The sequence below is a fragment of the Equus caballus genome, chromosome 6 (assembly GCF_041296265.1).
Source record: "Equus caballus isolate H_3958 breed thoroughbred chromosome 6, TB-T2T, whole genome shotgun sequence".
NCBI lineage: Eukaryota > Metazoa > Chordata > Mammalia > Perissodactyla > Equidae > Equus > Equus caballus.
This window is the reverse complement of record NC_091689.1, coordinates 54,895,755-54,921,931: the sequence shown is the minus strand read 5'-3', so window position 1 is coordinate 54,921,931 and position 26,177 is coordinate 54,895,755. Positions and strand designations below refer to the sequence as shown.

Genomic DNA, 26,177 nt, shown 5'->3' with positions numbered 1-26,177 from the left:
TACTTATGTTTACTCTCTTCTGGGTTAGAAGCTGTATTTTAGACAGCTGCCAACAATCTGTCAAATAAGTAGGACAGAGATTTAAAAGAAACAGCCTACAGGGACCTAGCAGGTAATGTGAGTTAAGGAAGAAGACCAGATGTGAGCAGAATGAGCAGGCCCTATCTGAAAGGGATAGTAGCTACTTAGCTATAGGTTATTTTTCTCAAGCAGAAATGCATTCCCAGTGCTGCCCACTCTTCTATTTTCCAACAGATGAGACATCCAGATTTTTATGTAAAACCTGACAGCTTTAAATCTTAACAACTAGAGAAATGGGGCAGTGGCCAAAGTATAAAATAAGTTTGTTGGCTGCCAGTTTATGGCCATTGAAAGAGAACTGTACTGTTCTCAAGATTGCATTTATACTGAAACACATAAAACTCTAGGCCCTGAACTCAAATCATCTCTTTAGAGAAATAATTTTTTCTCAGTATATTTGGAAGACTCACCCAGATTAGAACTGAAACATTTCTCCTACTCCTCTATTTCTGTAATGCCAACATTCCATATTTGTTCTAGTTAATAAATACAATCTGCTACTACTCCAATACAGCAAAGGATGGGTACTTCATGTAACAGAGTAGAAGCCAGTGGTACAAATATGAATATATATTGATGTTAGTTAGCACTTCTTGCTTCTGAGCATGAGTTATATGAAAAATTTCCTATACTTTTTAAACATACCACATTCCCCGACCCAATCACATATGATAAAATGTATGACATCTGGGAAGCAAAGAAACTGAAAAGCATTCAAATATTACTGGAAAATTAGATATCTATGGAGTATTTCATGGTAATATTCAGAAACATTATGTAAACTGATCCTCAGCATATCCTTGCCAAATAGATAGGAATTTTTCCATTTTATAAAGGAGGAACCAAGAGTCAGAAAATAGAATGAGTTGGTCAATACAAGAAAAAGGTAGCAAAAACAGGATTCAAATTTAGGTTTGAACTCTTGATTAATGTTCTTTCCTCTATCTCAACATTTCCCTTAAAGGCTTACGCTAATGAAAGGGCTTATGAAAAGAGTAAACAAATGGGAAAGAAAAAGTGACAAAATAATAACATAAAATCTGAATTATCGGGGCCAGCCCAGTAGCGCAGTGGTTAAGTGCGCACGTTCCGCTTCAGTGGCCTGGAGTTCACCGGTTCCGATCCTGGGTGTGGACATGGCACCGCTTGGCAAGCCACGCTGTGGCAGGCGTCTCACATATAAAGTAGAGGAAGATGGGCACGGATGTTAGCTCAGGGCCAGTCTTCCTCAGCAAAAAGAGGAGGATTGGCAGCAGTTAGCTCAGGACTAATCTTCCTCAAAAGAAAAACAATCTCAATTACCTAGGTCCCAGATTTATTATGCCCTCAGTTGTTCAGCACAACAGCTAACCTGAAATTCAGCATAGAAAATCTGAACACTCACCAATCTCAAAAACAATAATTCCAGTGAGGTCTAGTTTATGCTTATAGTTGCAAAACTGTAACATGGCACTGAAAGAATTAGCAACAATATCCTGAGTACCCACAGAGGGCTGGTGTTTCCCCATGTACAAAAAATAATCAGTGGAGTCATCTTGTGAAGGGTGGAGGTAAATTTTATAGTCCCTAACAGAAGGCAAAAAGAGTGGATCATTAAAATTTCCCTGAGGTCCTACTCTGAAGATTAACATAAGTTGATCAATAATTTCAACCTAGCCAGTTTTCCTCCAGCAATAAAGAATATCAAACCAAGTAGCTGGCTTGAATTGTATGAAACTTTTGAAACACAGTGAGCTGTGCATACTATGAGAGGCATGAAAATAAGAGTGATTAAGCACATTCGCTCTCCTATGTCTTACTCCAGGGCACAACCTTATTGAAAGGAATGATGGATAGAATCTCTCACGCATAATGAATTCAGTGTTCTTTTTCTCTTTTAGGGGCAAGTTCATAGGGCTGGATTTACATAAAGTAATGTTCCGTTTATGAGAATCTACTATATCACATAAATAGTCCTAACAACGTTACAAAGTAATAAGTTAATGAAAGTGAAATAAGCATGCTAAAGCTGTTGATGAAACTGAGCTAGTAATGTCAAATATATTTAAGGCCACTGAACAAATGAACAATTACTTTATTTAAAAGAAACTAAGAACAAATATAAACACAATTTTTTGGCAAGGCAGCAATTTTAAACTGTTAAACTTTATAAATATAGATCTTATACTCTACCTTCATGAAAATCAAAACAGAATATACGTTCTAGAATACTTTTCAAACTGAATTCCACAGTCCCTTAGCGCCTGGAGTTCTACAAATAAACGACCTAGATCCTGACACTAATAGAAGATTAGAACTGTCATATATGTTCTGATTTCAAAATTTTGTTTTAATCAACCTAATTGTTCTCATTTTATTAAATAAACTTATAATAAGTAAAGGTTATAAATGTACATTATAAAATAAGCATACAACGATAAAATACCACATGTATCCCTTTTATATATTGGGGTCCTTCATAAGAATTTAATGTGCAAAAAGTTGCTGTTTTTTAAAAGTTGTTGCATTTAGAAAGTTCAAAACTTATTGTTCTATGTCCTATTAGTCAGGGATATATTCAAAACACTCTATTGACAAAGCTAGAGGAATGTACTATACCACCTAGAAAAAATTTTAATGAGTACTGCAATTTAAATATTAGCGCTTAAAGTATAACTGTTCTGCTATCTGAAATATTATGTGAATACAAATTTCATTCTCCCACCTTTCTGGGTCACTATGAACTTACAATATCTCAATAAACGTTTCTACTTCAGAACAATGTTAAGAAAGCCTTTTGAAAATTTTGAAACTAAACTTATAAAATCATTGAGTTATATTACTTTTAAATATACCACAGGTTTAAACTAAGACTAAAGTGGACATCAACAATTAATATCACTTAATTAATTGAAACAATTGAGCATTTGCTTCAGCTCTGTTGCACTAGAATCCATTAGCTATAAAGAAAAGGGGTATCCAGACCTAGAAGGTGTGAACTTATTTCTAAATTCAAAATCTGAATCTGAATGCCACTTTAAGAAAAAAGTAATTAGGATAAAAAGTTAGCACCATTAAAAATGTGAAAGAATTGGATGGCCGGGAGGAGGCAGCATAAGGAGAAAGAATTGGAACCTATAGTACAAAAAAACTCTAACAGTCTTAAAAAAATTTTTTCTTTCTGTAACTATGATTTATATCCAGAGAATTAACATTCTTTCCAGAAAGCTACCAAACAATACCTCCAAAACACACATACACACACAAAAAGCCAGGAAAATCGCATTCTTCGTGCAAAACAAGGCTTATTTATGGCTTCTCTTTTAAAAATCTATTCAGATGATATACTGCTTTTAATTTCTACAAATAAATATCAAGCAAACTAAAATATCCAACACAAAAGGAATATTAAGTTAATTAGAGCCAGAAAAATACTACTGTGATGATCAAATGTTCTGGCAATGACAGAACATAAGATGGTGAGAAATTACAGGAATTTAACCTTTGACCTCACCAACCTATGTACTGTTTCCATAACAGAGGCTTAAAGGTTCTATCAGCAAACATTTCAAGTTCTTAGCCAGCAAGCTCTAAGTTTATCTTCCTATATAAACTCAGTAAAATTACAATGTTTTTTAATTAAAATGTTCAAAGATAAAGAGTAATTGGTTCTTACCTCTGGTCCTGATGCATGTGACAAGTCTCCTCACTGGCATAGTTGCTGCCTAAGCAGCTACAAAGACTAGGTTAGCAGCCATTTTGAGACAGCTGCACTGTCTCAGTTGCACTAAAGTGTAATTAAGATGGCTGCAATGTGCACTCAAGAACTCACACAGTGAAAACTCAGCTATGAATCAAACAAAGCCCCTCCCACTTTGTCAGCCTGCAGGAAACTGAACACAGACAACAGCTAATGCATATACTGCAACAAACAATGCAGCTACTCAGGACAGAGAAAACAGCTAAGGCAGCAAGCCAGTTTTGTAACATAATGCCTGTGAAACCCGACTTGCAATACAGACTTTGGGCACATCCAGATCCCAGGCAGCTTGAAGTCCACGCCACATATTAGCAGTTACAGAGATAGAGCCAAATCACACACAGCAAACATCAGGGAATTCGCTTGAAAAAAAAGCCTCCATTTCAGTCCAGAAAAAAAAAGTCAAACTCTGCTCAAGGCTCCCTTTTTAAAAAATCTTTTATAGTACTTTTACCATGAAAAGAGTGCCAATTTTTACAATTTCTGGAAATTAAGATGTTTAAATCCTGATAGTCAATTTCCATTTATAGAAGGCTAATTAAAGATTTTCCCTACAGAATCTAAGCCCCAAAGTGCTCAAATCCAGCAGAATGGTTAAAGCTGGCAATCAAATTTTTGAATCTTGACAATAATTTTAAATAACTGCTGGGGAGGGACTAGAGTCATTAGAGCTATGATGGCAACAAGGGTTATTTTGAGTAATCTGCCATAAAGATAAAAATAATTTCTTCTCTTCTGTAGTCCAGATGGTCACAAAGACATTTCCAGGTGAATGTTTGGTCCCAGGGCAAATTAAATTGCATGCCCTGCCACAGACCTCGCAACATTTTGATATGGGTAAAAAGCAAATAAAGAATGTGGACACTCCTGGGGAAAAACAAATAAGGAGACCAAAAGGGTATAATTCAGTCTGAAAGTAGGTATATTAACAAGACAAATTTGAGAGAGATCCCAACAAATCTGTCTTAGCAGTAACCTAGCCATCAAGAGACCTGAGGAACAAAAGCATAGACAGAATCTGCTTGACAGGTCACACGAGCTATCACCTTTTCCTTCTCTCTCCCTTGGTTTACCTTTCTCAAATTTAGCTGGCCTGTGCTATCTGGTCTCTATCCACCACTACATCTGGGTATTTATTAAAACAATTGTTAAGGGTGTAGGGAGTGGGAGGGGTGTAACTAAAAGGAGAAGGGCCCCATAAATTGATAATTGTTCAAGCTGAGTGATGGGCACATGGAGTTCATTATTTCATTCTATTTCTGTATATTTGAAATTTTCCATAATAAAGGTAAAAAAAAAAATCAGCTTTTATAAGGTCCTTATTTATTCTACATGAGGCAAACTGGATCATGTATATAAAAACTGCTTCGGGTACTGTCTCAGGGGGAAAAAAAAAAGGTTGTACCTGATCCAAGCCACATTAGTTCTTCAAAAATGTAACTGTGATTCCCTGACGGTGGCTCAAATCTATTCATTGAAAGCAAGACCTTGGTAAGAGTCAAACAGGATAGAAATTACCGTAGCACCGGAATGTGAGTAAGGTTAATGGGGGACAAATAGCCAACACACTTAGAGCTGCTTGATGAACGGATTCTGATATTCAGGAAGCAGATTCTTTTGGAAGTCTGTTCCACAAAGATTTAAGTTACGTACCACATCATGAAATGTATAAAGCGCCGCCCCCTCCCCCCTTTAAGCCTCCCCTGTCTTCTCAAATACCTTTCCAATGTAAACCCTGGCTACTTTTTCCTCACTCTAAGCTTTCTTGGTAAGCTAAGCAGCTAGATGGCTACTATTATTGGCTATAAGATCTACTTTTCACCCAATTTAGATTTCAAAATAAGACACACAATCTAAATTTCATCATTATACCAATCCTCCTCCAGCCACTATAATCATTTTACTACCAACTTACTAGATTTTCTGTATTATCCCAAGGCACAGTAAGTCAAATCAATAAATATGCTGATTGTCTACTATATGTAAGGGGCTTTACAAGACAAAGGACTAGAGAGGTACATTAATGTGGATCAAGCCTTTAGATAAATTTTATACACATTATCTCAATTAATTCTCCCACTAACCCTACAAGGCAGGTTTTCTCTCCAATTCGTGATTGAGGAAACAAGCTCAGAGATTACACAACTTCACAAAAGTGCTAAGACCTCCATGTACCCTAGACTACACTCAGCCTGAGCCCACGGAACTCTGTCCACCCCTTTCCACATTGGTTGTGTTTCTGTGCATCATGGAAACAGTTTAGGAAAGGAAAATGTTTAGGCTGTTATTCGGAAAACGGGTGCCACTGCCAACATGCTTTACTCTCTAGCCCAAAAAAAAATATCCTAGTTCACCCGATAAATCCTATTCATGATTCAACCTAAATTTCCTTCTTACTGACAATCTTTTCCTTACTCTCCCTTCTCCTTACTATGTCCATCTCCCAAACCAGGTCCAAGTGCTCTCTCTCAAGATCTTTCATGCATGTTATCATTACACTTAACAAACGTCATTACTTCTATCTTTATATATCAGTTCCAAAGGGACAGAAACTGCAACTTAATTCATTTCCATTCACTTCCATAGTGTGAAACAATGTTTATTTGCTCAATAGATACTGAGTTGAAATTAATTCCCAGTATTTTCATTTCTACCACAAAAATCTTAGAAAATTCTGTATCTTTAAGGACTTTCATTTTCAGGATCTCAACCCTTATTTTCTAGGAAGAAGAAGCAGTCAACTAATAAGTCAATTAAGTTTGTGGTCTTGGCCTAACAGACCTCTGCACTTCAAAACCTAGGATGGAAAAAATACCTTTTGTAGAGCATTTTCCAGTTTTTAGTGTTTTTATAGGCACTATACAGGAGCTACTACATGCTTAGAACAGCTGAACTCTGAGGAAAATCTACAGAAAATTATAGAACATAAGCATACTATTTACATTTAAATTTTTTAATATTACTAAGAAAGAATATAACTTGATTATATAATGTCATAGATTATAAGAAATTTGTTTCAGATAGGGTCAGTCTAATAAACCCAATCACCATTTATATGTAAAAGTAAACACATTTGGAAACTATTTCTAATATTAGGCAAATATTTCCATGATTACTCAATATTTTATCTCCTCCTAAATAAAAACTAGCACTTTTCACATAATTTTTTCGTTTCACTCTTACAATGACCACGTAAAATAAGAATGCTATAATCTCAGATATTTATGACCAGAGAATGTAATCATTTGCCAGCAGTCACACAAGTATTGTGAAACAGAACTAGAAGAGGATTAACTCTAGTCAACTACACTTTTTATATAGCATATATCACACTATTAGAAAAGTTTACATATGCAAAATATTGAAAATTCCATAGAACCTAAACAAAAGGTTTCATTGCACTAGAGAGAAGGTAAATATACTTTTCATTTATCCAGTTAATATACTTTAATTATACAAATTATCAACATCATACATATTAAAAACTACAGTAAAGGTATTTTTTGAAGGCATAAATCCTCAAGAACAGGGAGAAAAGTAAGAGAGACAATAGCTACAAAGATTTAGGGAGCTGGAAAATAAGCAGAACCACTGGTAACTAACTTAGCAGCTCCCCAAAACCCATATTCCAGGTTGTACTGGGAACAAGTTAAGAACCAATTTGATTTACATGGCAGCAATTTCAAAAGACATAGGAAATAGAAGAACTAGGTACCTTTGGAAATTGAAGTGAGGGGAGCAAATAGGATGATGTGGTTAAAAAAGGGACTAGTGAGGGGCTGGCCCCGTGGCCGAGTGGTTAAGTTCGCGCGCTCCGCTGCAGGTGGCCCAGTGTTTCGTTAGTTCGAATCCTGGGCGCGGACATGGCACTGCTCATCAGACCACGCTGAGGCAGCATCCCACATGCCACAACTAGAAGAACCCACAACGAAGAATACACAACTATGTACCGGGGGGCTTTGGGGAGAAAAAGGAAAAAAATAAAATCTTTAAAAAAAAAAAAGGGACTAGTGAAAGCTGTTTGTGAAGCAGTAAGATACCCTAGATGCCGTCACCAAATACATTCCACTGAATACCTGCTCACCACAATCCTAGCAAAAGTCTGAAGACAACATCCACAGTTAAAAATGAGAGTACATACCAAAAAGAGAGTAACATTGCTGACTGCAGAGACTCCTAGTCCTGTTCCTCCAATAATCTCCCAGAATGCTACAATCAAACCCTTATTCTCCATAGATGAAAATGGAAGGATATTCTCTGGGGGTATCTTAACAAGTACAAAAGACCTTAAGGTCTTGGGAGCTCTCCCAAAATGGCCTACTCAAATCAGCCTATAGTGAAGTTCAAAACTGATAAATTTAGACATTCTAATCAACTTTTTAATCTTCCATAATATATTCTACAGTCAGGCAAGGAAGACGTAGGGAACTAAGAAAAGTGTAACATGGAAGATAGAGATGAAAACAAAAAAGCAAAACAAAACAAAAACACAAAGTAACAGACTATCAGGAAGAAAATTTCAAAAAATATTAATATCCACAGATAAGAAAAGATGTTGCATTTATGTGTCAGTAATAGAATACTATAGGCAAGGAACAAAAAAAAGAAATTGAGAACATGATAGAAAAAAATGAAAAACTCAACAGAAGGACTCAATGACAAAGCTGATGAAATCTGCCTGAGCAAAAAGACAAAGTTGTAAATAGGAGGAAAAACATAAGAAAACTGGAGTACCCATCTGAAAATTCATACTAGAATGACAGAATGGCAAAAGAAAGATGTCACCAATGAAATCATTTAAGAAAAACTTCCTAAACCGAAAGGCAAAAGTTGCTAGTCTGGTAGGGCCCAGTGAATGTGAGCAAACAATAATAAACAGTTCTACTTCAAGGAATTACAGTGAAATTTCAGAACACTGGAGCTAATCTCAGATTCTACAAGCTTCCATGGAGGAGAAAGTCAGAAATAAGAATGTCTTCAGGTTTCTCAGTATTAATAGAAGCAAGATCAGGGAGCAGTGCCTTTAAAATTCTAAAGAAAAATAATTTCCAACCTAGATTTCTATACCTAGCCAAACTATCAATCAAGCATAAAAACACAGAATGACAATTTTCAGACACACATGGTCTCAAAAGATATGCCTCTCACACACATCTTCTCAAAAAGCTACTAGAGAATATGGTCTCCTCCCCCTAATGACAGAATAAGTCAATAAAAAGACATGACACATAGAAAACAAGGGTCCTACACAGAAGAGGGGTGAAGGAAATCCCCACAGTGGTAAATAAAATTCTAAGGATGACAGTGGTGTACCAGATATAGAGAGCAACTAGGTCAGACTAGAGCAATGAGACTCAAGAAACAAAAGTGAGTCAAGATCCTTGCTGTCACTGTACCTGATGGGAAAAAAAAGTGTCTTCTAAATAAACATCAAAATCTGAAGTAAAGGACTGTACCAAATCATCTTAACTATTACTATTACATGGAAAAGATTCATGGATGCAGGCATCCTGTTATAAGTTAACATTATATTCATGAATCAACATCTGTCATAACTGTATCAAGAGAATAGGTTAGAATTTCCATGATTGTGTTAGTCCAGTGCAGACAACTTTGTGTAAGTAGATTACTTCACCCTAGATCAGTATAACAAGAATTACCTAGGACTAAATGAACTGATTTCATTGTGGTTAATATTTTATCTTAATGGTCATGTAGGAAAAACAACTTCTTAATATATCTTTAACTCTCAATTTAAGATACATTTTGTATAAAGCAGTAATTTAAATAATATCTTGATCCAATACCTTCAGAATTCCAGGGGAAAATTACCCTCTGAATGATCTTAATATAGGTGATAAGTTAATAAACCACCAGAACACTTTAAGAATAATTCTGTAGAAAAATACTGAATATATTGATTGGCCTTGTCTAAAAGCTACTTAGCACAAACATTAATATTATATTAAGTATCATAACAGTCTATTTTTTATGAACCAGTTTACATAGTTTCATTAAGAAACTGTTTTCCTTCCTACCAGGATAAAATTGGATAAATCAAATTTGTAACCATGACCACAAGAGAAATGTGACATTTAAAAACAAAACTCTTTTAATTAGGTATGACAAGAAACAAGGACTGCACCTCAAATGCAGAAATGATGCCTACTACGTCTTCACAGGAAATCAATTTAGTATCTCTTCTACAGCTTATGGATTCCCAGCTTTAAAGGGAATAAAGAATATCACTTCCTGCCAAACACAGAACACTGACAAATGTGGGAATCTCAAAGAACCATGATACCCTAACCAGTTTTAAGTACTGCAGGTGAAAACTCATTGAGATAAATTAGATGGCTCTTGGTTCCTGATGTTGTAATCAAGCAGATAATAAATAAGCAAATTATTATACTTTACAAAGCATCTAGACAGATGTTAACTCTTAAATCTCATGTCAAATGGACAAAGTTTTGTTAATCAGCCTATAGGGAAGTTTTTCTATATTAATCAACACCTCATTAGACCTATCTAAATAACACAGTGAAATAAAATAAAAGATCCAAACAAAATAAAGAATTAGAAAATCATTAAAAAATTTATATAGTTAAATCTGTGCCTTAAGGGACAGAAATGTGGCCACAGGAAGGGTTATGAAAGAAAACTGATACTTTGTTTTGTCTCAATTTTGAGTGAGCCTGTCCAGCAAGTTCCATAGCTGGGGGGTGAAGTGGAAGAGAGCACTCTGCGCCTGAAATTTAAAAAAGAAAATGGGATAAACGTATGTAGATCCAGTCCCCCAAACAAATGACTACATCTCTAACTTTGGCAATATGACTGTCTACAGAAATTTAACAAACCTTGAAGATATGAGAATTAATGTGAGAAAATGGCCACTTTTCCACCATGAAGAGGCTTACCATAAACCTCGTGAATTTAGTAATCTTGTAGGGTTTTCTATTTTTTAAATACTTTGGGTTTTTTTTTTAAGATTTTATTTTTTTCCTTTTTCTCCCAATGCTCCCCGGTACATAGCTGTATATTCTTCGTTGTGGGTCCTTCTAGTTGTGGCATGTGGGATGCTGCCTCAGCGTGGTTTGATGAGCAGTGCCATGTCCGCGCCCAGGATTCGAACCAACGAAACACTGGGCCGCCTGCAGCGGAGCGCGCGCACTTAACCACTGGCCATGGGGCCGGCCCCTACTTCGGGTTTTTTTTAATTTAATCCATCAGTCCTAAACCTGGACTCTCTCACAAACCTTTGCAAATAAACTGCTTTTCTAAATGCTTATTTTCCCTACTAGTGAGTGATATTATCAGACCTGCTTTTCTAAATTACTTTTTAAATGCATTTAAATTCTAGCTCTAGTAATCAAGAATACTGTCGTTTTCTATAAATCTCCTTGCACTGCGGGGCTCCCTATAGCTGCACATAGCTGCCTCTTAGTAAATATTCATGCCTGACTAATTGAATTCACCAATTGATTGAAGCCAGAAAAGAAAAATATCTCAGGAACAAATGCTAAGCAGTTTATATATCTAATCTCATTTAACCCTCACAACAACCCTACCAGGCAGGTGGTATCACCATTTGACAGATAAGGAATGCCCAGGTCCCAAGACAAAATTGCGGTTCTTTCCACTTCACTATATTACAAACTGGTTTTAGGAAAATCCTTTGCCTTTTCCCCTGTTCTTTCTTTCTTCATTGACTTGTTTTTATCTCCCAACTTTCAAATCACTTCAAGTAAATTTTATACGGAGTGAATTATATAAACTTAAAACATAAAACAATTATATCATTCCATCTTTTCATCAAACTCTTATTAATCTGCATACATATGGCCTTCAGAGTTATAGTTTAGGAACTTCTTATTAATAGGTAAGCAATGGTGTTTCCTTATTTTCTTAAATTTCTTCTATTTCTTAATGAAAGAGATGAAATAATTTTTTCCAGAAGTTGTTTTACTATTTATAATTTTTCACATGCAAAGTGCTTGTCGAATCTTTTGACAATTTATGCAGAGTGCTTTAAGCAAATTTCACGTTCAAGTATTAAAAAAAATAAAGTTCTGACATTTGTGAATAATCATGAGTTAACGGAAAGAAAGGAGTTAGAATATCTTACTCCCTTTTTCTGAAGCTCCACTTAAAACAAAGGGGTTCTATTCTTTCAATAAGCAAATATTTATTGACTATTAAGGTAGGCATTGTAGAAAGCCATCTTATACTTTTAATAGTGGTCTTATCAGACCTAACTAGAAGGAATCGGCCTTAAAATGTGACATTTGTCAGATATGTCAGTATGATACAATTCTTAACTGCAGAAAGCTTATAAAGTACTACACAAATAACTATAAACATAAAAGTAGAGAGAAATAAATGCCTTTAAAAGAGAGACAAAGTATAGCAAAGTAAAAAAGAGAAATTAGAGAACTTCCAGCTGTAACAATATCCTTTATTAGGCATATTATGTAGGCACCTAGCAGCAATGACTCTTATTTACAAAGATCAAGGATTTATATCAGGGAGCTATTTAGAGTTCTCCTAACATACTACCTTCTTTCCCACCTCTGAGATTTTGAACATCCAATTTATTCCCTTTACTAAGCATATTCTTCTAATGCATCCCTTAAAATAAACTCCTCTAAGAGTTCATTGATCTCCCCTCAATAGAGTCCTACTTTCTGTGCCTTACACAAATATCTATTGTTAAACTTATCACATTCTACAGAAAGCTTTTAATTACTTACTTATTAATCACGTAAGTTTTACCTATACGCAAGGAATTTACAACCACAATCTTTTTACCTGTGTATATTTCAAGGCCCTCAAAAGTCACATTTTCCATCTTGAAAATGTGTATTTTATACATATAGTTATAAGTGGAAAAAAATAGAATCTGGATAAGATAATTCAAACATAAACTCGACTCCGAGACTAAAAGAAGCAGTTCAAACAACTGTCACTGACAGTTTCCCTGCAGTGCTTCATCCTTTTAGAATAAGCAAGTTAACTGGAAAGGTTAAAACACTGTACGCTAAAGTTTAAAAATTGAATTAAACTTCCAATTCTTGCAACGCTAATCATGATTTAATATGTTTTCAAAGGCAACCAGAAAGGGGAAGAATTCTACCAGAAAAGAGAAATATTTCTAATAACTACAACCTCAGCCACAAATCATGAATACAAAGCTCTCAAAATTCCATTTCAAAGGAAGATATACAGAGTGATAACTGGATCTAATTCTCAAAACAGAAAATCAGTTTTTAATATCAAATTATTAATCACTTTGAGACACCACTTCTCCAGCTCCCTTTTGTAGCAGAAAATGCTAGTTGCTCTCTAATATCCATCTCTCACCTTTTATAAAACACTCTAATTTTAGCTGAGCACAAGGTTATCTAGCAAGATATACATTTCCCAACCCTCCTTTCCCAGCTAAGTATGTTCCTGTGACTAAATTCTCACTCAAAATACGAGTCAAAGTGATAGATGCCACTTCCACATCATGCTCTGACAAGAATGAGTGTGCACTCCCACAGCCCTTTCTCCCTTGCCCTTTGCTGTTGAAACGCTGGAGTGGTCATGTTCAACCTAGAAACAATGTTCAACACATGGAAACTGTATGTGAAGCCAAAGCCACCTAGAAACCCTAACCAGTCTTCCTCTGTATTGCTATATGGGAGAAATAAACATTTACCACCCTTAAACAACAGTAATAGTATCTCAGCAGCTTAGCCTTAACTCTAATCCAACTAGCTCCAAACATTTACTGCCTAAAAGGAAATAAGAACAGTAGAAAAGTTCAAAGGTGGTCTTTTTTCTCTTCCCAGCTTTTACCCATTTCTGCTTAAGACACTGAATCTAATAAGGGTAACAGGACAGAGAGACTCCTAAGCTCCAAAGCCTTAGTTGAGAATTAGCTGAAGCACTCAAGTCACTCATTAATGTTTCACCAAATCCTTTATCTCCTGTCCCTCAGAACAGCAGATTCTCTTCCCACCTTCTAGGGTCACCTTTCTACAAAATGGAAGGCATTATCTTTGAGAATTACTGACAAGGAGAGATCCTTTTACAGCTCTGTCAGTTCTGAGAGTCACTATTCCAATGTACAATCCAAATTTCTTCTAAGAATGAGAAAGTGCCATAGAAGGCCGGACACATAGTTCCTAGCTACCCACCAAGACAACAGTTCCCCAAAGAAGCACCGGCCTATACAGACAACAAAGAAAGGGACAAAGGATTATATAGTAAGATATTGTGACACTACTACCTTACCTCACCATCATACAAAGGGGGCCTCTCTCCCAAACTAAAGGGTATATAGACAGTGATTCCTAGTTGTTAGATTCCAAATACTATAACACATTTTATAACATTAAGAGCAATAAAAAATTGCAGACATGAATAAGTGAATATTTCTGATGGTAAGTTAACAAGTCATCTTCATTTCCTAGACTTTCATGTTTATATAGGTCCAATTATAAAGACTCTCAGGGAGGCACCATCAACTGTACCCTTAGGGCTGCCACATTTTTTGGAAGGTGGCCAAGGAGATGCCTGAGTCATTCTCTTAAAGACTCAAAGATCCAAATGATCAAAATCCAAAACTGAAAACATTCACATTATATAAATAAGCACTAGTGCCCTGCATTTCTCATTTTGCAGGACTTAAATGACTGAAAACCTGCCCAGCACTCACCCGCTCTGTCTTCCAGTACAAAATGGTTCCCACTGTGCTACTTGAAACATATGTAAACAAAGTTTAATTTTGTGGAATTCACTTTTCTGTTTTGAACAAACTAAAATGCCAGGAGAAACAACTGATTTACTTTGTAGATTGCAGGACACTCTGAGAAAGAACACTCTGAACTAATTTTTAAAGTCTTGGGCTCTCTAAAGAACATAACAAAGTTCAAATGAGCAACAATTGTAAAACAGAAGCTCCACTAATGGATAGGTAATTTCTAGGTGGTCTAGGGAACTGACAAGGACTATGGCTCCCTCCCCAGAGCTACTCAACGGTATTTTTGTAATCTACTGTTTAAATAACATTAAAACATCGCCTAATTTTTATCTATAATATGCCCCTCAACTGTTAGGAACTCAAAGGCAGGAACTTGATCCTCAAACTTCTTTCTACATGTGACTCTGTGAAAAAACTAGATATGCCAGCATATGAATTTTCCATATACCTCGAAACTTAAAAAAAAAATAGAAATCTTTCTATATTAAGTCATACACTTCTTTGCCTTCTTGAATAAGTTAAACATAACTAAATTTCTCTATGACTCAGAATCATTAATTAGATCATCAAGTACCATAATAAACATGCTATAAATACTGATTCAGCTCTAGGAGTACTGATTCCCAAACTAACCAACCTCAAAACTAAGTTTTTAAATTCTTGCTTCTAACACTTGAAATCAGACCCCTTCACTCTTCAAGATGCTAGCCATCATTTCTTGCCCTGAACCATATGCATTTCTCTAGCAGCACTTCTCCCGTCCCTACTTTGCTACTTCTCATGGGTTATAGCCTGAAAAATCAAGTATCATAATTAGTCAGAACCAGGAAAAGTTCTCAGGTAAGGGCAAAGGTCACATAAAAAAGTAAAATATGCAAACTTCTACAAGCGAATTTGCTGGAAAAAGTCCCAAAGACGGGAAATTTTCATTAAAGAAAAGAAAATACTTAAGAAAAGCCAATATCTTAACATTTGATTTCTACCTATTTCCTAGATTTATTTTCATAAAGCCAATAATATTTTACCACTTGATTTCTATCTTCACTTCCTTGACTTTTTCTTTTCATGCCTTCACCAATTTTCAAGTTTAACTAGTTCAATAAAAATACTTTGGCAATAACCTGACTTACTTTGCTGTACCCATTATGAAAAAGTAGAATTACAACTGAAATATATCACTATTAATCAAGATAATACTTTTCACTACAATAAGCACAAAAAACTGATTTAAGAGAAAAACAATTTATGTTAAAATTTAAGGAAAATCCTTATGTGAGACTATAGCAACTTAATATCACCAAAGAGACTAAAAAAAAATTTTTACCTTTATTATAGTATTAGGCTTCATTCTGGCCAGAAAACGAATTAGATAACTTTTCAAACTTCCTCCATTAAAAAAAAAAAATCTATGTTAAACAGAGAAGAAAAATTTTGGTTTCAAATACTGTAGAACACTTTATTTTGGCAACCTATTTTCCCCAGTTCTCACTTCATACTTGTATTATTTTCATGTCACCATGTCCTACAGCAGATTAAAAATAGAAATGTAGTCCTATATCCTCTGTCAACTCATCCTTACTAACATTAAATGAGTACCAGGAAACAAGTAAAATAACATCTTAATGAAAAGTAACAGGAATCACAAATTTTCCCAGAGTTCCTAAAAACAGTACATTTTTGTAGGCTCCAAAGGAAGTGTATCATATTCATTAATAAAGAAAACAAATAGTATAACGATGTAAACCCACCCCAGTTTAGGTATAATGCAACTCTAAATAAAACTTCAAATAGTTGGCTTTCTAAAAATTTAACCAAAAGAATCTAAAGCTCATCTATAAGCAATTTAAAAAGTAATATACTAAAAAAAACTACTGCAAAAAATATGAAAAGCAAAGTGCTAATATCCATAAATAGCTGTTACAAAAACATAAAAACATTAACATCCACCACAGAAAAATACTCAAATAAACCTCAAACAGCTAATTCACAAAAAATGAGAAAACTGCATACATACTAAACATAAAAAGTTCAACTTCTCTTGGTTATCAAAAAAAGTTAATGAGCTACTATTTTTCAACCACCAAATTGATGATGGAAAACTAAGTTTTTATCAATTTTGTTAATTACTTTAAAAGTCCTTTGAAACAGTAATTTCAAAGAAATATTGAGACACAGATCATGACTCATGTACAAGGACGTGCATGGTAACATTATTTATAATAGAGAAATGGGCAACAAATAAAATTGCCAACAAGAAAAAAAAAGTTTAATAAGTCACAGTGCATTCTTATTAGAGATAATATTATGTAGCCATTTAAAAATGTATTGGAAGAAGAGTTTATAATTTGGGATATTTTCATGATATAATATTATGTAAGCACTAAAAAATATTTTACAAGAATAACGAAGTAGGAAAACATCCACAAGTTACTACGACGTTAAAAGAGCAGGAATGAAATTATGATCCAAATGAAAAAATATCGATCAATAAATATTGATCATTGATCATTAATCAACAAATATTGATCAACTGATCAACCACGGAAAAGTCACAAAAATCACCAAACGTTTATTTCTAAATGTTGATTATTTTCAACACTTTCCAAATGTGCTACAAGTTAAAAAAATTAAATATATTTATCACACATTCAAATCATAATTTATAGAAAAAAACAATTTTAATGGTTTATGGCTTAATCATTCAAACCTTTTTTTCCTAAACTTAACTTATCATGTTTAAAATTCACAAAACTAAAAAGAATTTAAACGACCTCAGTAACTTAGTATTCATTCCTGGAGTAACCTAGTCTTAATATTTATATATGCTGTATACGTGTCAAAATTTTGTGTCATCATAAGCAACAAACCAAAATTTCAAAACATTCTTGTTATTGACAGTGTACCAATGAACAAACAGTGGATGTTCAGACAATTCATTAATCTTAGTTTTCAGTTTATAAAACTATATTTGCCTTTCTAAAAAACATGACACAAAAATTGTCCTATCAATAAATATTTACATTATGGTCTTCAGTGTTTTCAAATACCTCTTAGGATCTTCAACATTAACCTAAAAGGCAATCATTTGTATATCAAGTGAGAATATAAATATACAAACCAAAATATTTCACTTTTCTGGAAATGCAAAGTGTACCATGCTCTAAGATCAAACTTCTTTTCTTAACCTAAATATGTATGTGTATCCATATATACACATACATACACAAATACAGAAAATACAACATATTTTCAACTTGAAAACACCTGAAATAATGTCTTAGGGGGTGGGGAGGGGTGTGCTGGGTAATCACCCCAGAAGCATAAAAGAGAAGAGATTACACAACTGCCTTCCAAACATATTTCTGTGTAGAAGACTTCAGAGGTCCAGCCATTATATCAACGACAAATTTTCTGTTGAGAAAAAAAAAAATGTTTCCTATCATTCCATTCTATCTCATAGGCGATGTCATTTAAGAAAATCCACCAACCAAAAGAATTCCTTTCAACTACATCTACTTAATACTTTAACACTACTTGCTTTAGGAAATAAAAATGTCCCTAAACCGATTAAGATTATAAAGTAACAGCCACTTCTTCACCTGACAGGTGACTGATGCAAACTTAGAGGTATAGAACCACCCAAGAAACCAACTGTTGTATATACAAACCACAGACGAAGTCTAAGAAGACCATTTACAAGTTTTTAGCTAAGAAGTAATTTGCACAATGGGAGAATTATATCAAATTGTATAAAACTTCTCCCGGGGTGTTACATAACGCTTAAATATAGTGACTATCATTTTAAACTAAAATAATCTGTAGCATACTTATAACTACCTTCTTTAAGAAACTAAAACCAGGAACACACAAAATTTAAAAAAAAAAAAAAAACACAAAACCCGTAACTTATACACATGTATATGGGGCAGGTTCTTTTTTAAAAAATCAACTGAGTTTTTGATTGATGGTTAACTTGATTTCCTCATAAAGGCCTCAGTATAGTTGAGAGTTCTTTGTAGAATTCTTTTTCAGAAAAACTTCCCAAGTGTTACATTTCACATATTATAGCAAACAAAATGCCAAGAAAATGACTTAATTTAAAACGTCAGAGTAACAAAAATTATCTAACTGAAACAGCAACGGACAAGTGATCAGAGACTGAAAGAATGTACAACTCAAATGCAAGTATGATCAGAGGCACACGAACTGATTAAAATTAAAACTTCATAGACTTAGGAGCAAGAATTTTAAAAAATAAGTAAATACCCAAGGAGACAGAGATTTCTTTATAAACAACATCATATCGGTTCTTCCAACACCTCTTCCCTCTCATATTTCCAAAACTCAAATTGTTTCTATTTTGTAAACATTCCACACAACCATGATAAAAGAACTGGCAAAAACAGGGTTAAAAAAGCATTTGCAAATATGCAGTTCAAATAAATGCACTTCCCGTGAGAACACCACTAGGCGCTGATCTTTATCTCCCTAACACAAACCGGAATCCAGCAATACCCTAAAAGTGAAATTATAATCAAGAACCAAAAGTGACAAGCATTTTTACAGAAAATTAAGTCACAGCTTCTCAGAGAATCGGAGAAATAGAAGAAAAGAGTTTCAGGGTCGGTCCAGGAGTACAACATGAGAAAAACGTTTTCCTTGAAAAATGTGGGAGTTTGCGGGTAACAAAACGAAACCCATCAAGAATGAGCAAAATTAAACCTAGAACCCAAATGGCGTCCAACAAGAACATTAGATCTCGAAAATGAATATTGCGCTTGCGCAGCCACCGCCCGCCAGCTGCACAACTGCAGCTAGAGCCCGACCCCGCAAGATCACGTGCTCCCATGCAGCGCCCGCCCGCAGCTCCGCAACCGCGCAGGCGCAAGTACAACTCCCGCAGCCGCCATAATGCGGTCTTGACTCTTCCTAAATACAATAGTAATTTAAGAAAATGTGATCATTGCAGCCCCTGGGATTCACATATACCTTTCGGGGAGGGAGAGGAGGGGAGGAACCAAGTTCCTTCCTACAGAGCTGTGCCGCGCAGCCGTCCCCAACGCTGCCGCCTCAGTCTCGCGCGCTTCAGTCTCGGCGCCGCCGCTGCCGCCGCCGCCGCCTCCGCAGATTCAAAAACAAACCCGCTTCTGCCTTGCACGCGCCGGGGCCGTTATGCAAATTAATGTAGGCGGGGCTCAGTGGTCGTAGCATTGACCACGCCCACTGTGGTGTCAGCCAATAGGCTCACGGACTGGCCGCTCCCCATGCAAATCTCCCGGTTTTTTATTTGAATGAGGTGAGTTGGCCCCGCCTCCTGCCGTGGAAAAGAGAAGTAAGTCTGAGGTGGTGGCGCTGCGCCTTTCAGTTGCAGTGTGAGGTGTGTTTATAAGTGGAGCTTCGCTCGACCAGTGAGTAGCACTTTGTGAGCGCCCTCTATGAGTCTTAGGAAAGAAGGAAGGAAGGAAATAGGTAGGTGAGAGTTAAAGAGCAGAGGGGAAGAGGTTTGCAAAAAGGCTGGAGTATGTTGATTTGTTTATAACTTATAAAAAATATACAAAGTATACTTTAAACTGTATAAGTAAGGAGGACATAGCGAAAACACATCTTTTCTTTCAGTTCTGAGCCAGAGCAAGCACGGAGCAAGCAATCATACCCCTCCACCAGAAGTTGTATCCCTGTGATTCAGTTTTATATTGAGAGCCAACCCTGGCCACGGGATGTGGTGGAGAAGGTGCTACATTATTTGTTGGGAGATCTGGGCTCACGTCCAAGTGCTCATGCTTACTTGCCTGTTCCTTGGAATAAGTTTGTTACTCAGTTTTCTCATCTCTAAAATGGTGTTAATGCCTGTAGTTCAGATTGGTTTAGAGAGCTAAATGATAGGATAAATGTAAATGTGTTTTGCAAAGTAAGAAGAGCCTGACAGATCGTAAGGCTTGGTTATTGTTTTTTAACGTAATTTCTCTCTTAAATTAATCTATTCATTCAGTATTATTTAGCAATCACTGTGTTCCGGACCTATATTAGGTCTGTCCTCAAGAAATGTCTTGTCCTCAAGAAATCTGTACTATAGTGAAGGAGACAGAAAAGTAAACAGGAAATTTTTGTAAGTAATAAGAAATTAGTACAGGGTGGTTGATATTTATTTTTATAGTTTGCACCTTTCAACTTAGTTGAAATGCTGGGTGGCTTTTAGGAGGATCGCCTAATTCGGACTTGGAAAATCAGTAATGCCTCCCTAAAAGAGGTCATCTCTAACATGATAACTGATTTAATAGATTTGTTGCCTAAAGGCTGGACTTTATTGTGAGAGCAATGAGAAATCACTTAAAAGGTTCTAAGTCAGGAAATAACACAATTAGATTTGCATTGCTTAATTGCTGAGCTTTATAAAGTACTTAGCACAGAACATAGTACACAGGTGCTCCATAAATTACAAATGGAGGCTCAATTATAATAAACTATGTATTAAAATTTTTTAGTATATAGGTGCTCAATTATAAAATAGATGCTCAGTAAATTATAAATATTGATATCAATCTTAAAAGTTTTACTCTATAATAATAAGAGAAATGAGATTGGAATAATAGAGTCCATTAGGTTTCTCTTTGTATTTCTTCTATAAGCAAATAAAAAGTAATAAAAAGGTATCATTTTTATAATAGCTCAATCTCAATTGTCTAGGCTTATGGCAAAGGGAAAAATAATTCAGCATTAACTCACCAACTGATCAATTTTCTTAGATATGCTCATATTCTAGACTTTCCTCCCTAAGACTCCAACTAGACAGTTTTATTGTATTTGAATTTCCCCAAATATCCTCAACCACTCATCTACAGCCGCCTTAGCCATTCTAGCTGCTGGTTGATCTAACCAGTCATTTCATATTGCATTCAACAAGTACAGTATTTATGATGTACTCACACACTATTCTAGGCACTGGAGATGACCACAGGAAATGACACATCCCCTAATGAGTCACATATACAGATAAAATTAGGAGATCATTTCTGTCACGGAGGCATACAATAAGTATAAAAGAAATATAAAACAACAGGACCTAAATCTTTCTCATAGAACATGGGAAAAATTTCAAGAGGAGATGATACTTGACCTGACTTATAATGTGGAACTTATTGGCTGTCAGAATAGGTACAAAAGAAAGAGAATTCATGTTAGTTAAAACAAAAATGCAAAGACACTGAAAAATGAAAAAGATGTGACTTCAACTTCTAGATGGTTGATAATCAAAATATGCATCAGGCTGGCCAGGTGGCCGAGTGGTTAAGTTCGCGTGCTCCGCTGCAGGCGGCCCAGTGTTTCGTTGGTTCAAATCCTGGGTGCGGACATGGCACTGCTCATCAAACCACACTGAGGCAATGTCCCACATGCCACAACTAGAAGGACCCACAACGAAGAGTATACGACTATGTACTGGGGGGCTTTGGGGAGAAAAAGGAAAAAATTTTTAAAAAATCTTAAAAAAAAAAAATGTTTATCAATCTCTGTGGCACCAAGCACTGACCAATTAAGTGGGAGCAGGCTGAAGACTCCTTACTTTGTTAGATGTTAATCCTTTAGTTGTAGGACTGCAGAGGTCCAGGGGTTCTTGAGCTGGGGACTGAGGCCAACTGGGTGGTAGGAGAAGTATTCAGGAGTATGGCAGCTACTTACCAGTCAGTACTGAAGGATTTCCATATTTTATCCACCATTATGGCATTATTTTACATACAGACTGAATATTCTTCTAGAAAAAAATACTGGAGTAAAGCAAGATCACAGAACTTCTCACAGAAGAAAAGATCCAAAGAACAAAAAGCAAAAAAACCTAAAATAATAAACATGAATAAATGAATTTCAGTTGTAGCAATTGAGCAGCAACTGAACAAGGAAAAATAGGATTTTTGAAAATAGCATAAACTTGCGAAAGGAACAACTGAAGACGAAAACTGACGTTTCTAAATACTGTAAGAGACAGACTAATGCAGTGCTTATAAAAATGGGCTCTGGTGGTTTACTACCTGATTTGGAATCTTATCTCTACTTCTTACTTGCTACATGCTCTTAACTTCTCTATGCAAATTTTCCTGAAATATAAAGTGAGGATAACAAAAATAGCCCTATCTGGTAAGGTTTTCATAAAGATTAAATTCTGGTAAAACACTTTGAGCAATACTGGGTATATACAGGCATACCTCATTTTATTGCACTTTTCAGATACTGCATTTTTTAAAAGACCCTCCGCCAGCAAAAAGATTATGACTTGTAGAAAGCTCAGATTATGGTTGGCATTTTTTAGCAATAAAGTATTTTTAAATTAAGGTTTGTACATTCTTTTTACACATAATGTTATTGCACACTTAGACTATGGTATAGTGTAAACTAACTCCTATATGCACTGGAAAACCAAAAATTTTATGTAACTCACTTTATTGCAATATTCACTTTATTGCAATGATCTAGAACTGAACCTGTAATATCTCTGAGGTATGCCTGTAGTAATATCTCAATAAGTGTTAGCTAATAGTAATCATGGTAGTAATAGTAGTGGTAGTACTTGTCAGAGTAGTAATAGTATAGATACAGCTGAGCTTGAGCAGTTTCTATATGCACATTCTACACTATCAGTAAAAAAGAATATGAATTAACCACGACCTGATGATTTTTATTATTGTCCACCAATTTGCAGAGAAGTTTACCGTGGTGTTAATTAGACAAACCTGGCAAAACTCAAGAAACAACTCTCAAAAATGGGAAGTGTGGTAAACAGAACTCTAAGATAATCTCCACCCCTTTGTGTTCACACCCTGTATAATCCTCTCCAGTAGAGTGTGGGCAGAACCTATTACTTGCTTCTAGCAAATAGAATTTTTATTGTAAAGGTGAATGAATTTTGCAGATGTAATTAAAGTCCAAAATAAATTGATTTTGAGTTAACCAAAAGACAGATTATTTTAGATGGGATTTATTTGATCTGAAAGAAGCCCTTTAAAAAGGAACTGGGCCTTCCCTAAGGAGAGAGATTCTCCTTGCTGCCTTGATGGAGTAAGCAACCATGTTGAAGAAGCACATGTGGACAGTTACTACAAGTGGCCCATAGAATCTGTGGGTAGCCTCTAGGACCTGAGGTTAGGCTTCAGCAAAAAGCCAGCAAAAAACCAGGACCCTCAATTATATAGCCAAAAGGAAACAAATTCTACCAGTAAACTAACTGAGCTCAGAAGCAGATTGTTTACCAATCAAGCTTTCAGATGAAAATGAGTTCAAGTAACAGCTTGATTATAGCCTTTTGAGACTCTGAGCAGAGGATCCATCTAAGTCAGACCCAAACTCCTGACCCACAGAACCTGAGATAATAAACATGTGGGTTTAAGTTACTAAATCTGTGGTAATTTGTTACTTAGCAATAGAAAACTAATGCAAGAAGTTATCAGAGAAGGGAAAAGTTATCTAAGCAATCTTCCAAGGTAGATAGGTGACGTCACCTAAGTGGGTGAAATGGGTCCTATTAGAAGATATTTAATTGGCACTCAGTAAAATGATAGAACCAGTACTGTAGTTATACCTGGGTAATGAAGGCCTCAGTCCTCATCCCCATATTTTAGAGGGCCCCTACATATCATAACATACACACACATTTAAAGAATACACTGGTGCCTTTGTCACTCATAATCTGACACTCAGCACTACCATAATAGGAACTGTAACCTTAAACATCTGCTCTCCTAATATTATTCAAGGCCTCAGGAGAATGCTTCTCCATATTTCTTGCATTGTGTCCTCAAAAAGGAAAAAAGGCATCTATCAGATGCTGTGAAGGTCAGTGGGTTGAGCATACACACAGCTTAGAGTATGTAAAAAAGTTGAGCAGCAAATTAGATCCTTCTTCTCTATTAGTACTGATTCAATAGATTTTTGCATAACACACTCATTTGACAGTAATGTCAATCCTCCATTTTTCTTGAGTTTTTGCATTTTCTAGTTTGTGGTTGTGTAGGTACTCAGAACTTATTGCAGCATTCCCAACATTTGTATGTAGCTTCTGGGAAAATGTTTGAAATATTAAATAATCCACATTACTCCTATTTGTATGCCATACATGTAGATGTCAAATAACATAAATGAAACATGATATTCAATTTTTAAGCTAGCAACTAAACAGCATTGAGTTCTAGAATTGTAACTGATTTCATTTTAATAAAAATATTTCATTTCTGAAAAAATAGGTCAAAGAAGAAATCAAAAGCAAAATTTAAAAATACCTGAGACAGGGGCCAGCCCTGTGGCATAGTGATTAAGTGTGGCATGCACCATTTTGGTGGCCTGGGGTTCATGAGTTTGGATCCTGGGCATGGACCTACACCGCCTGTCAGCCATGCTGAAGTGGCTACCCACATACAAAATAGAGGAAGACTGGCACAGATGTTAGCTCAGAGCTACTCTTCTTCAAGCAAAAAATAAAAAGAGGAAGATTGACAGTGGATGTCACCTCAGGGCGAATCTTCCTCATCAAAAAAAAATACCTGAGACAAATGAAATTGGAAATACAACATATCAAAACTTATGGGATACAACAAAAGCAGTTCTAAAAGGGAAGTTCATTGCACTAAATGCCTACATCAAGAAAAAAGAAGAATTTCCACAACCTAACTTTACACTTCAAAGAACTAGAAAGAGATGAACAAATGAAGCCCAAAGTTAGCAGAAGGAAGGAAATAACAAAGATCAGAGCAAAAGTAAATGAGGTAGAGATTAAAAAGAAAATAGAAAACATCAATGAAACTAAGAGCTGTTTTTTTTAGAAAGATGAGCAAAATTGACAAACCATTAGCTAGACTCACCAAAAAAAAAAGAGAAAAGACTCAAATAAATAGAATCAGAAATGAAAGAGGAGACATTACAACCAGTGTCACAGAAATACAAAGAATCATAAGACACTTATATGAACAACTATAAACCAAGAAGTTAGATCACCTAGAAGAAATGGATAAATTTCCAGAAACATACAACCTACCAAGACTAAAGCCTGAAGAAATAGAAAATCTGAACACACACTGATTATGAGTAAGGAGATTGAATTAGTCATCAAAAACCTCCCAACAACAAAAGTCCAGGACGAGATAGCTTTGCTGGTGAATTCTACCAAACATTTAAAGATGAGTTAATACCAATCATTCTCAAAATTTTCCAAAAGACAGAAGAGGAGGGACTACTTCCAAACTCATGTTAGGAGGCCAGCATTACACTGATACCAAAATCAGACAAGGATGCCACAAGAAAAGAAAATTACAGGCCAATATCCCTGATAAACGTAGATGCAAAAATCCTCAACAAAATATTAGCAAACCAAATTCAACAATACAATAAAAGGATCATATACCGTAATCAAGTGGATTTATTCAAGGAATGCAAGGATGGTTCAACATCAGCAAAGCAATCAATGTGCTACACCACATTAAGAAAATGAAGGATAAAAATCATGTGATCATCTCAATAGATGCAGAAAAGTATTTGACAGAAGTCAATGTTGTTTTATGATAAAAATGCTCAACAAAGTGTGTATAGACGGAACATATCTCAGTATAATAAAGCCTCTATATGACAAGACAG

At 35.5% G+C, this 26,177-nt stretch overlaps 1 protein-coding gene and 1 long non-coding RNA gene across 24 annotated transcripts in view; one reads left to right on the top strand and one right to left on the bottom strand.

Annotated features, from left to right (window-relative positions):
* The window catches only part of ATF7IP (activating transcription factor 7 interacting protein), a 113,732-nt gene extending 93,743 nt beyond the window's left edge, over window positions 1-19,989 (bottom strand). For 2 of the 23 annotated variants that reach the window (XM_070269947.1, XM_070269962.1), the window contains exons 1-3: window positions 19,557-19,716; window positions 17,907-17,978; window positions 15,892-15,973 (exon numbers count right to left, since the gene is read on the bottom strand). Coding sequence is in view for 2 of the 23 variants with exons in the window: in XM_023643151.2 (XP_023498919.1) it covers window positions 3,737-3,753 (17 nt within the window). In the remaining 21 variants the exon portion in view is untranslated. Of the gene's footprint in view, window positions 1-3,736; window positions 6,980-15,891; window positions 17,979-18,833; window positions 19,322-19,556 lie in introns of those variants that run through there. The other 21 variants (XM_070269956.1, XM_070269939.1, XM_070269938.1 and 18 more) reach the window with 20 other exon arrangements.
* LOC111773929 (uncharacterized) overlaps window positions 19,887-26,177 on the top strand; it is a 96,097-nt gene continuing 89,806 nt past the window's right edge. Inside the window, exon 1 of the long non-coding RNA XR_011439701.1 lies at window positions 19,887-19,975. This is a non-coding gene — a long non-coding RNA (uncharacterized lncRNA). The remainder of the gene's footprint in view (window positions 19,976-26,177) is intronic.